General features: G+C 38.7%; 1 protein-coding gene across 7 annotated transcripts in view; it reads right to left on the minus strand.

Moving 5' to 3' along the window:
- Positions 1-12,783, minus strand: part of RGS7 (regulator of G protein signaling 7) — a 243,108-nt gene that overhangs the window by 209,018 nt on the left and 21,307 nt on the right. For 2 of the 7 annotated variants that reach the window (XM_032466500.1, XM_032466503.1), the window contains one exon: positions 5,882-5,932. The exons of the other annotated variants lie outside the window; for them this stretch is intronic. In XM_032466500.1, coding sequence (XP_032322391.1) covers positions 5,882-5,932 — 51 coding nt within the window. The remainder of the gene's footprint in view (positions 1-5,881; positions 5,933-12,783) is intronic. 7 annotated transcript variants of the gene reach the window in all.

Below are 12,783 nucleotides of genomic sequence, written 5' to 3' on the forward strand. Positions count from 1 at the left end.
AAAAAGCCAACCATCTTGAGCAACTCCACAGACCTTTTCAGAAAATCTCTTTTCTGAGAGCTGTGTATATAAATTCCATCATCAGCTTTGGCTGCTATGGCAACTGGAATATTTCGGAAATGATTTGAAGCCAGTATTACTATACATCCAGAGTCTTTTGCAGGAAACAGAAAAGACTATGATATCTAACCCACTCTAATTTCAAAACACAGCTATGATTTTCATTCCTGAAATCTATTTATGCTCATATTTGCAAATCAATAGATAACAACCTAGCACAGTGACATATAAGCATGAAGGAGCAGCCTTTCACTTTATTTCTTAACTTAGTCCCATTAAGGCATCACTTAGGTACTCTCCTCCCAGTTTTATTAAGCCTTTCTTTTTTTAAAAAATAGATCTTTATTTTTTACAACAGTTTTAGGTTCACAGCAAAGTTGAGCTGAAAATACAGTTCCCTTATAGCTCAGAGCCTCCCCCATTATAAATCCCCCACCAGAGTGGTACATTTGTTACAATCCAATAACCCACACTGACACATCACAATCACCCAAAGCCCAGAGTCTACATTAGGGGAACACTTTTGGTATTGTACATTCTGTGAGTCCTGACAAATGTATAGTGACATGTATATACCACTGCAGGGTCATATAGAGTAATTTCACTGCCCCAAGAATCCACTGCGCTCCTCCTGTTTATCCCTTCCTCCTTGCTAATCCCTGACAACCACTTGTCTTTTTACTGTTTCCATAGTTATGCTGTTCCCAGAATGTCATCCAGTTGGAATCACACAGTATGTAGCCTTTACAGATTGGCTTCCTTCACTTAGTAAGATGCATTTAAGGTTCTTCCATGCCTTTTCATAACTTGACAGCTCATTTCTTTCTATTGCTGAATAATACTGCATTGTATGGTTATGCCAGTTTATTTTTCTACTTTAAGGACTTTTGGCAATTATGAATAAAGCTGCTCGTACCCATGCACAAGTCTTTGTGTGGACACAGTTTCCAATTCATTTGGATAAAACACAAAGAAAGTGATTGCTGGATTGTATGGTAACTGTGTGTTTAATTTTTTAAGAAACTGACAAACTGACTGCTAAAGTGAATAAACCATTTTCCACTCCTACCAGCAATGAATGAGAGTCCCTGTTGTTCCACATCCTCACCACCACTTGGTGTTGTCAGCATTTTGGATTTTGGTCATTCTAACAGGCGTGTAAGTACCATCTCACTGTTGTTTTAATTTGCATTTCCCTAAGGTAGAGAGCTTTTCATATGCTTATTTTCTAAGCCTTTCCTTTTACTCATTTCATCTGTAAGACCTGAGTGTCCCACTGAATGCTGTGCAACAGAATGAAAATGAGTCCTTCGGTCCTAAGTTGGCTGTGATTTAAGCAAAAAACCAACCACGGTTCTCACATTCTACACTGGAGTGCTCCTGAAATAGTTAATTTTGTTTGCTAGAGCAAAGAAAGCTGTGGAGAAACAAAGGGTAATAAAAGGGCTGCACAATTCATTACAGCATGTATGAATAAGACATCTAACTACATGTATGAATAAGACATCAATCAAGTTTTTGAGCTCTTTGCTTGGCCATGGGATTAGGAAGTTCATTTAGAATTATCAGTGTTTTCTTGAAAGTCCAAAAAGGGAAGAGATTTGTTCTTCCTTGAAGTTTTTACAAGATGTTCCCTGAACACTTGGGGATGATGGGTAGGGAGTGCAAAGGTTAACTAAAGGAACAAGGACTGGAAAAAGCATGTTATCTAAACATACGCTTTAGGATAATGGGGGGGGGGGGTGTTCCATAGAGGGGATGGGGAAATTCTGATTTAAGCAAATATGCTAGAATCCAAAAGAACCAGCTTCTAACTAAAAATCGTTAACTCTCTAAAATAATGGCCAAGACATTTTGGAAGTAAACTAATCAAACTTTCATTCTCTTTTTCTCCTAAAGCTTGCTGATTTTATTTTTAAGATACTTCTTACAGTCTCTTAAAAGGTTTCTACCTCTGCATTTTTGGTGTAGAAACAAGCTTATACTGACCTTCAATAAGGATCAAAATAAGATCTACACTTTGTACTTGTTGATATCGCTTAAGTCTCTTTTAATGTTTAGGGTCTCCAACATTTCTCTCTTTTTTTCCCCTTGCATCTGTTTTTGCTGTTATTGAAGAATCTGGGTTGTCCGTTCTGCACAGTTTGCCACAGTCTGGATTTTGCTGATTGCAAGCCTATGGTTTCACTTAACATGTTCCTTTGTCTCTTATAAACTGGCAGTAAGATCAAGTGGCTTGTTCAGATTTAGGCTCCATTTTTTTGGACAAAACGCCTTCACAGGTGGAAGAAGAATACTTCTATCAGGAGGAACAGTAATGCAGGTTAAGTCTTATTTTCTGCTGGTAGCAGCTTACTGACGATCATTTCAAAATGATAACATTTTGCATTCTGTCACTTAGCCTCCATTTATTAGTTGAATACCTCTGTAAGAGAAATTTTCATTTGGTGAATTTACATTTTAACGAGATCACTCTGATTGCTATGCAGAGAAAAGACCATAGAGGTAAGTGTGGAAGCAAAGATACGAGTGAGGTGTTTCACCCACCCAGGAGAGCCACAGCCATGGTTAAGGCCAGGCTGGGATCCTGGAAGTGGTGAGAAGCATCAGGTCCTAGCTCTGTCCATCAAAAGTTCTCAATGGACTGGAGTTGTTGTTTTTGCTATTTGCAAGTGGTCCAGGAGGTGTCCAATGGTCAAAACTTTGTAACATGGCTGAGGCAGGAATTTGAGTTCCAGGTGCTACAAGCTGGATAGAGAAGCAAATCACTCAGCAAGGGGTTGAGAAGGGACCGAGTGAGATGTGCTGGGAGAGGTGTGTGTTGACAGAAGGACTGACCATCCAAGTTTCCTAAATTAACAAGGCTCGGGGTTGCACACAAACTACTAAATATGGAGTTAGTTTAAAAATAGTTACTTAAAAAAATAAAATAAAATAAAATAAATATAAAAAAATAAAAATACAGTTACTTGTTTTTGAAAGACAGTGGAGGACATCAAAGATAGTTACAGAGCTGGCTTGAAAATAAAGTAAGAAAATCATGTATTTGTCAACGTGTGAGGTTTGAGAAGGTCCTGGGAACACAGTGTCAAAGATTTATTTAACTGCACACTGTTATCAGCATCCTTTATCATTACTTATTTTTAGCTATGTCATGAACTAAAACACAATGACTAATGGGAGTAATTATAATCTGTTATAATCCTCTTGATCTGTCCAAAAAAAAAAAAAGGCCCATTATTACAATAAACCTAATCTAGTATATTATTTAAAGGTTTTAATTTTTCAGATCTTCTGTTTATGAGTGGTACAATTGCCTAATTTCTCTAAAGGTATTTCGTGTTTTCTCTGGTAGATTCTTCAGGGAATTTTAAACTATTTTCACTGGCTAATTTCCTTTTCTAAGTTTTAATGAAGTAATTTACAAATTATATATTTTCCCAGTATTTCTAACTCCACTGACTAGTTTTATTAATTTAAAAAAACCCATAACTGGAGAAACAGGCATTAATATGAAACTGATGCTCAACCCCACATCGTTTTCAATCTGTTTGCTAGCTCAAGTGCAGTCCCAATGATGGTCATGCTCTCACGGGTTCAGACACAGCCATCCTCACTAATGACTGTGTCAGGATGTTGGAGGATGTATGCAAAGAACCTGGGGTGGACAGTTTCCCCCAGAGACGTTTATAAAAAGAGTAAGATAATCTTATAACTGGATGGACGAAAAGGTCTTCTGGTAAACTTCATGTGCCTCACTTTCTTTTTCATAGAAAGAAAAACATGTAAAGAGGTGAAGTGACTTCCTCCCAGGTCACTGTGACTAACCAGTAGAAATGAGGCTGGACATGATTTATGGGTCTTAGAGCATGGAATTCAGATCAGAATAAAGAAAAGATAGATTAATGTATCTTCTAAATAACTACAAGAAGACATCATGTTCATTATCTCTCTCATACACGCACACACACACACACACACACACCCATACACACACACATACACACATATATACACACACACCTCGAAACGTACTTTGGAACAGAAGAGGTCAACTGGCAAAACAGTGTCACATGACTGGTTATCCACTGTTTCCTTTCAGAGCACATTAACAATAAGGTAACAAGGTAATGATGTGGTTTGTAAGGGAGAAAGGCTATAAAAATGAAAATCAAAGCCCTTGCTAGGCAAATTGGTACTCGTTCCCCTGTTAAGTGTATTTTGTTCAAACAGATTTTTATTGAAAGATTCTACTGTGTCTCTTGTGGTTTAGGGATTATTTTTTCAGCTTTGTTATAAATGTGACCATAGAAAAATGCTCTTGTTCTTGCCCCATCTCTGTGTACAATCTACTGCATGAGTCATTTATAGGCACATTTCGAGAACATCCAAACCACTGTGAGTGGCCCTGAAAGTGCACACTCTCTACTCCATCCTAATGAACGTACAAGTGGTTAAAGGAAAACTTACTAAACGCACTGACAAATAACAAATGCATGTTACATAAAAGTAAACAGCAGACTGTTTTGAGTGCATCAGTTATCTTGGTACTTCCCACTGAGCAAAGGCAGTGAACAGGCCTTTCAAATATATTTCTATTAACTCACCAATAGATCTCAACAAATTGCTAAAATAAATTTAGTTATTCATTCAAGCCAACAAAGACATAGATGTCCTTTGGGAAATTAAAATTCAGGCAAGGAGAAGACAATTAGAGGATGCTAGCCATTGATCACTTATCACATGGCAGGCCTTTTGCTAGGCCCCATTCATAAGTCATATCAAGACATGAATGAATGTACACTGGAAGAGAAATTCCATAAAAGCAGGAGCCTTAATTGTTTTGTGCTTCTGTTGCGTCTCCCAGCATCTGCAATGTCTGATACACAGAGATGCTCAGTTAGCATTCTTGAAAGCGTGATTGAATGAATGGGATGTCTTATCAGAGAAGGTGGCTGACCCAAAGCTCCCTAGCATTCAGTGGGTGAAAGTCACATCTTCCCTTGACCTCAGTGTACAGATACAGATGGCAATAAAAAAAATTGTCCAATGAGAATTTCAGCTGTGTGTTGATATTCAACTTTTCACCTCATTCTGATAACTGATTTCACTCTTATGATTTTACGCTGAAAATGTGCAGATGGATGCACACATCCTTATCGCCAGGAAAACAGGAGTAACTTTGGACACATGATCTTTATTCTTTTTCAAGAGCTGTTTCAGGCATTAATGCCACTAGAAACAGTGCCACCGCAGTTGCCAGGGAGATGAGGACAATGAGGTGGGGAGGCAATGATGCTTTCTTTAGCTTGCAGCCCAGGGCACAGTGACCAGAATGGAGAAACACCAGCCCGGCCTCCCAGTCAAATCCCTTACAGTCCACTGAGGATAGAAGGAGCTGTGATTCCATTTTGGTATTTAAAATAGGACCATCCAAATGTCAGCTTAAAACTCAGCTACAGTCTAATATTCCAGCTCTGTTTAACCAAAACAAATCAACTTTATATTTTTACACTGATGTGGATCAAGTACCTGGATAAGGAATCAACACTTTAGACATCTGCCCTGCAAGAGGACAGCAACAAGCCCGACACGAGGACAGAGCTAACTGTTTTTTATCAGTTGGTCTATTTCCTGAGAGACCCAGAGAGGACTGTGCTCAGCTGTGTCAGTACTTCTGAGGGCTTGGGCAAGACAGTTGTAAAGTGTCTGTCACGGCCTGGATAAGGATCCATAATCAAGTAGATCTGACCGTGACTCTGGGCTGCTTTTGCAGCATGCTCCCCAGACCTGCACGTTGGTTCACACCACAGATACTTACAGTGAGCCCACCACATGGGGGTCCTCCGAGCTTAATGCACACGGGAAAATACTGAGCAAAAGAAAGAAAGGAGGATTTATTAGGGGAAAGCAAGCTCATGCAAATTGTAAACTAAAAATGTCTGGAAGGACTTCAGCTGCATGGACTGGTTCCTATAACATCAAGTCTCCTTTGTCCTTTCACTCTCTACATTACGGACGAGCCATCACTTAAGCCAGACTGGCATTAATGAGTGAGGATGTAGACAAATGAGGAGCTCAGAAACTGTTCGTTTTATCTCACCTGCTTATCTCTCAATGATCTCTCCTGTAACATCCAAGACATGCAAGCACTCAAACAGAAAATGACGAGGACAGAAGGAACAGAATCATCCAATCACCCTGGTGATATTACAGGCTGCTCTAAAGAAAGTTCTTCATTATCAAAAGAAGTTATGCAAAAGCCATGGAATCTGGCATTAAAATTGTACACAGCTGACATTTGCCACTTGAAACAAGAGATTCTGACAATAAACTCATACTCTGAAGCATTGCTAGAATGCAGAAGTGAGGATAACACTAAAGATCTGAGGAACACTGTGTTCCAACGTTCTCCTTTACAGTGTCTTTTCCTATAAAAAGATTCCTGATTCACTGAAAACTTCGGAAAAGAATACAGATTGTGACATTTGATTCTCTGGCATAGGAGGCAAGGCAAAATGCAAATGTTAGAATTAATCACAAATTACAACATTGTGTTTAATGTGACGACTGAAATAGCACAGAGTCATGGGTCTCCATGACTGGTTAACAGCTCACCTTCCAGTACTCAGATTCTTACTAATTTAAAATAATCCATTTGCCACACTGGCATACGTGTCCTAAGAACAGCAGTGAGTGGGGTTTCAATGTCGTAGTCTCTGCTACTCACAAAAACATGCTGGCATTCCAGAGCAAGATCAGAGATGCATCAGCCCAAACATGCCATTTAATGCTGTCTTGTGAGCAATTCCATTACAAGCTAATAAAGGCGTATTTCCAAGGCATCCAGTATGTTTGCTTTTTCCTGGTGTCTGAAAGGTAGATTTTTTTCAAAGGACTAAGTTTCATTTTAAGGAGAACAAGTAACCAATTTTTGTGGTCATTCTTCTCTTTATGAAAAAAGTCAAGAACTTGAGAAATTGACTCCTGAAGCAAACCCACTTTCTCATTTAGTCAAGTCAACCATTTTCCGCTAAGTATATTTACCTTAGGAAACTGTAAGTTAAGACCTGGATGAAGAAGTGATGTATGTGTGTATGTGAGAGAGAGAGAGACGAAAGAAAAAGACACTCAACACAGGAAGACAGGAATATGTTCTTTTCACCATCCACTAGAGACAAGAAGTCAAGAAGGTTACCAAACTCCAGAACAGTATCGCAGCGTCATAAAATCCCCAGGGAGCCGATGACCATCCATGAAAAGGCGCTCACAGGAGCGACTGATGAGTGAGCTAACCATCCCCCTTAGCCTTTAAATGCTTCCCTTCCTAATTCTGAGTTGCTCTCTTTCCTATTCAATCTGCTATTACCTGAAATTTGAAATCATTAATTTAATATTCTTGTTCTGCTTTTTAGAATTCACAGCTCAACCAAAGGTGTTCATTTGACTATCAGAAACCCTTTTCCCTCAGAGGGATATGGAATGAATATTCACGAAATGGTGATCAAAGCAATGAGCCAGCAGCCACTCATCTTGGTCCCTGTACTTTCCGAGGCAGAGAAATGCACTTGGAGTCAGAGGCTTGGGTTTGACTCTAGTTCTGACCTTGATGATTTTTGATGCTCGACAAGGTTCTCACCGTCTCTTGTGTTTTGATCCTTCACTTATAAAATACATTCCTCAAAGAATCATTAAGAAAATTAAAAACTGGTTAACAAAAATGGGAACCACAGACGGCAAGGCATAACACAATTATAAAGTATCATTATTACTAGACATTTTGCTGGTCCCTTCTGAAAACACAGCTAGAGCTGCTATAACATAACGTATATGTTCAGAATTTCAGACAGAAGAACAGCAGGTGCCAGCTGCTTGAGGCAGTATGAGCTTGGCACATCTGAAACCCATCCAGAGATCAGTGCAGTTGCAGCAAAGGGCCAGACAGAGACCCTTGCAGGAGATTTGGTGGGAGGAGAGGTCACACCAATGGCCAGGCGCAGGCCCCCTCGGGCTTTGCCGGCCAAGGCGAGGCCCTGCAGTGCACTGAGGGATTTGAATACGCTGTGGCAAAAGCTAACTGAAATGTTTAATAGATCATTTTGGCTGTACTGCAGAGAATAAATAGCAATAGTCTATGTAAGAGATGATAGTGGTAACTATGGAAATGATTTAATGTGGATGAAGTCATGATGTATTTAAAGGTAGCACCAAGGGAACTTGTTGATGGATAGAATTAAGAATGGCTTCTAGACTTTCAATCTAAGCAATGGAATGAATGATAGTACCATTTTCTGAGATACAGATGATGGCAGAAACAAGTTTGGGGCTGGGGAGTGGAGGAGTGCCAGAAATCAAGATCTACTTAATAGTAGCCAGAGTTCAACCTAAGACTAAAAAGAGAAGTCTCACATAGAATTATTTTAAATTGAATGGTGATCAGTCTCACAATCAACCACTTCATTTCATTTACCAGGGGAATTCTAATGTTTGACTTCATATTTTTTTTAAAATAATTAACTCAGAGTGTTCCTCTCGAGTCCTGTATTTCCTCCAGTATAGTTATCCTGTTAACTGTCTGATGTATGAAAATAGCTATGCCTTATTGCCTAAAAATTTCAGATTAAGAGAAAATAAATTTCGGGAACTTAATGGCTTAAAAATATATCAATAACCAACAATAGTCACTTTCTTGTTGTACCAAAGATTTAAATGTGTTCTCCAATATGATTTCTTTTTGATAATTTCAGCTGAATTATGTTTTGACCTATACCAACAATTCCTACCTTGTTAACCTTCCTGCCCCTGAGCTGTGGACTGTCACACGGAGCGAGCTGACCAGAAAAGACCCTGATAAAAGAAGCAAACAAATGATTTAAGACCACTGTCTCAGAAGGGACGTGGAACTCTCCAGTGACCAATACTTGTAAATAACTCTAATTCTAAATTCCTTGCTGCCCTTGAACAAAATAATGAAGTGGATAAAATTCATCTTTGATTTCTGACTCTCCATTCTGAGCTTTTTCACTTCCACATTGCCCCCCGGCTCTCTAATCGATGGAGTAATGTAACAAATTCAAGTATGATAGAATGCAAAGGTCTAAAAAAGAATAATGGGCCACTCCTCTTGGGAATGTTAACTTCTTAAACAGACAGGAAGCCTTGAGTCTACGAAATAAATGTCTAATCATCAAGAGGAAGGAGGAGAAAGAGCTCTTCCACAGCCTCATAATCACAGCCCCAGAAACAGCCCCAAACTTTTAAGGTGCAGGGGTAGGTGGTACACTGTCAGCTCCAAGTTTGGCAGCACCATGCTAATGAATGACAGCAGCTGGCCCTCCAAAACGTCTGTGAGTATACACGTAAATTTATTATAAATTTTACCAACAGAATGAGTTCCACACAATTTACCAAGAATAAAGTAGACATACTTCTTACTGTAAATTCTGTACAGTCAACTGATTCTCACAGGATGCTTTCATTGCTTTCTGCCCAACTTTTGTGCCCACAGCCAATGATGGCTGCAATTCAGCTATGATTTGACAAAGGGAGCTGCATCCCAATTCAAAACTCCTTTCAAAATAAAGTTATTGTTATAATTTAATAAGTGGCATGAATGCTGGTTGATACCTGTGTTTACTTTAACAAGTAAACCATAAAGATGAATGTCAAAACTTTACTTGTTTATCAATGATGTAAGCAACTGTCTTTTGTTGATTCAGATAACAGTTTTCAAATATCAGGGGAATATTTCCTTTTTTTTTGCTGATCACAAATGTAACAGCTATAAACATGACGTATTTTAGGTTTATGCCTTTATATCTGCATTATTACTGTCTTCTCCATGACTTTCTGAGGTCTGGAAGTCAAAAAAAAACCAATCAAGTAAATATTCACTTGTCCTGTACTGATTTCCATGGTACTAATATCCCAATGTGGCTGATTTCAAGATTCCAATGCATGATGCGAAACTCAGAGTTGGGAAGAGATAGGCAGCTTATTTACAAGATGTAATAATCTTAAAAGCAGAGAAAATAATAATATTTGGGAAAAAAACAATTAAGAAGTGATGAGTTTTGAGTATTTATTATCTCCTTTTAATATAACTTATTGAATTGTAAGTTGATATGATTTAATGCTTAATAATGGCTGTGTTTAAACCAACACAGAGACCTCCTGAGAATTTAACAGCTGACTTTTATAAAACAACACAAGTCAGCTCTAGAACGGCAGCTGGGCCTCCAGTAAGCAAGTTGTTAGGATGACCTGGAGCCAAATATGGGGAAGAGACCTGCCTCTTGCTTGCTTTCTGCATTTATGTGTTCTTGGGTCTCTCAATGTGCCTGATGGAAGCTGCTGTCAACCCTTCAGCTGAATGAAACCCTGAACCTCAAGCCAGGCTTCTTAAGACCTCACCCAGGAACCGACTACACTAAGGACCAAATGCCCAGCCACCCAGGATTCTGAAGACAGGTTTGGAGAGGAGAGACCAATGTGGTTCCCGCATACCAAAGTATGCACCTTTAATAAAACATCATGGAATACACATCTCCACTGTTGATACTATAGATGTATCCCTTTGGACTATCAAGATTTCAGACGTCTGTGTCTCAGCCACGCCTCAGTTGCTTTTGCTGGATATATTTTTAGGTTCTAAACATATATTATAAGGATAACAGTATTATCATCTCCTTTGTGAAAGCAGAAGGTAACACTGGGCAGTAAACACGGATTCATATGCCATCCAGTTATTCTGAGATTCCCTTTCAAGGCCTTGGCTTCCTTACATAAACTAAATCCTTACTTGTGTATTCCACATGAGAGCCACCTCCTGCCATCTTGACGCTCTTGACCCACTTCACCTTCTCAATGGAGAGTCTGAGCATAACATTTATTCTCTGTTTAATACATTTGTCTATGTATCACAGACAACATCCCCTACCACCTAGGAATTTATAACCAAAGAGTAAAACATGCTGATGGAAAAGAGCAAATAAAGACATATATACGGACAATAAGTTAGAGTTAGAGTTATTAAGTCAACACTGGAATCCAGACATCAGACACTAATGGAAGTATCTCAGTATTAATAATAAAATAACAATAAAGTGATATGTATCTACAGTATTTCACATTAAGTATAAAATAAGGCTTGGCTGGAATATAGCAAGTGGATGGTCTCAAAGGGCTCTCCACTCTTAAAACTTGGTTCTTATATGCGACAGTATTTTAAAGTATTCTTAGCTACATGGTATGCACTTGCATACCACTCAGTTGCATAAGGGAATTTAAACGTCCAAATGCTTGGGAACCCAGTTACAGCTGCTTGGACATCTTCACAGATGGGATGTCCATCACTAATAGTGAAAGCCCCGTCTCCTTCCTGTACCGTCCTGTACAAGATAGTTCACAAGAGGCTTAATGGCTGTGATAATGCAGTGAAGAGCGAACCTTGCACGCAGGGCTTGGTGATGTCAGCTTACCATTACGTCCCCTCTACTGTTGTTCCATAAGGCAGCCAAAAAGTCATCAGCAACCACTTAAGGGTCCTTAAAGGTTCCCATGGGTCCTTACTTGCTGGATAATGTGGAGCTGTCTTTAGTACTAGATAAAAAGAGGATGTTCTTTAACTATAGGAACCTAAGTGAAAACTTCGAAGATATTTGACAAAGTGTCCTGTGTGCTTCTGTTGGATAATATGTAGGTTTAAAGGACACATGATGCTTTCAAATTAGATTTTATAGACAATACTGGTAAATAAGTCAATGAAAATTTGGTGGCAAGTTTCTAACTAAAGGGAGGCCACAGGGCTCTGTCTTACATGATCAGCTTTAAGGCCCATGTCACACATCTGAGAGTGAAAGGGAATGGAACATAATCTGTCAGATCAAAAAACTCAACATGATAAAAACCTGAATTTATTTTAATAAAGTGTAATTAGACAGATTTAAATATAAAGCCAGTGTTTGGGCTTAAATAATCAATCACCAAAGTAGAACTTGAAGAGGGCCCTGCTCTACAGTAGCTTCCCTGAGAAATACCTGGAGTTTTCCTTTGACTGCAAGTTCAATATGATCTGAAGTATAAGGGAGTTGATAGGACAAAACTCTATCGAAAACACTCATGCAAAACCAGAATTATAATGTCCAGAAAATAGGGTGTAGATGTTCCATTATACTCTCTCCTAATCAAGTCACTCTGGCTGAATTTTCTTATGGAAACGGTTTGTACACCCTAGAATCTAAAGGAATATGTTTCTACGCTACCAAGCAAAATAAAACCCTGCTTCTATTTAGGTGCAACCAATGGCTTCATCAGTCCATCACTTCATCTCTGAGTATTTAGCATGGCTTTTTTAAAATTCCTATTTTAAATGTATTCCTCTTTAGTGGACTTTTCCTTCTGTTTTTTTAAAAATTGTTTGCTCCAGCAGACGTCAGAAAAAAAAAAAAACAATGAGGACTTTAAAATATATATACTATTTTGTTGCCAACTTCAGATCCTCTCTATCAAAAATGAAAGAAAAAGTCTAATTTTAGAAAGAGGGTATCATCCTGGGCCAAACACTCCCTCACCCACTCTGCTTTTACTTATTGATCTGGACGTCATCACTAAGATTGCAAAACCTCGTGGCTTCACTTTGAGGGCAAAAGAATGTTAATGAAATCTGATTGAGAATCTATTGAATTTATTGCATTATAATAAAACGACTGAGAGAACAAGCTT

The sequence above is a fragment of the Camelus ferus genome, chromosome 23 (genome assembly GCF_009834535.1).
Source record: "Camelus ferus isolate YT-003-E chromosome 23, BCGSAC_Cfer_1.0, whole genome shotgun sequence".
In the NCBI taxonomy this organism is placed as follows: Eukaryota; Metazoa; Chordata; class Mammalia; order Artiodactyla; family Camelidae; genus Camelus; species Camelus ferus.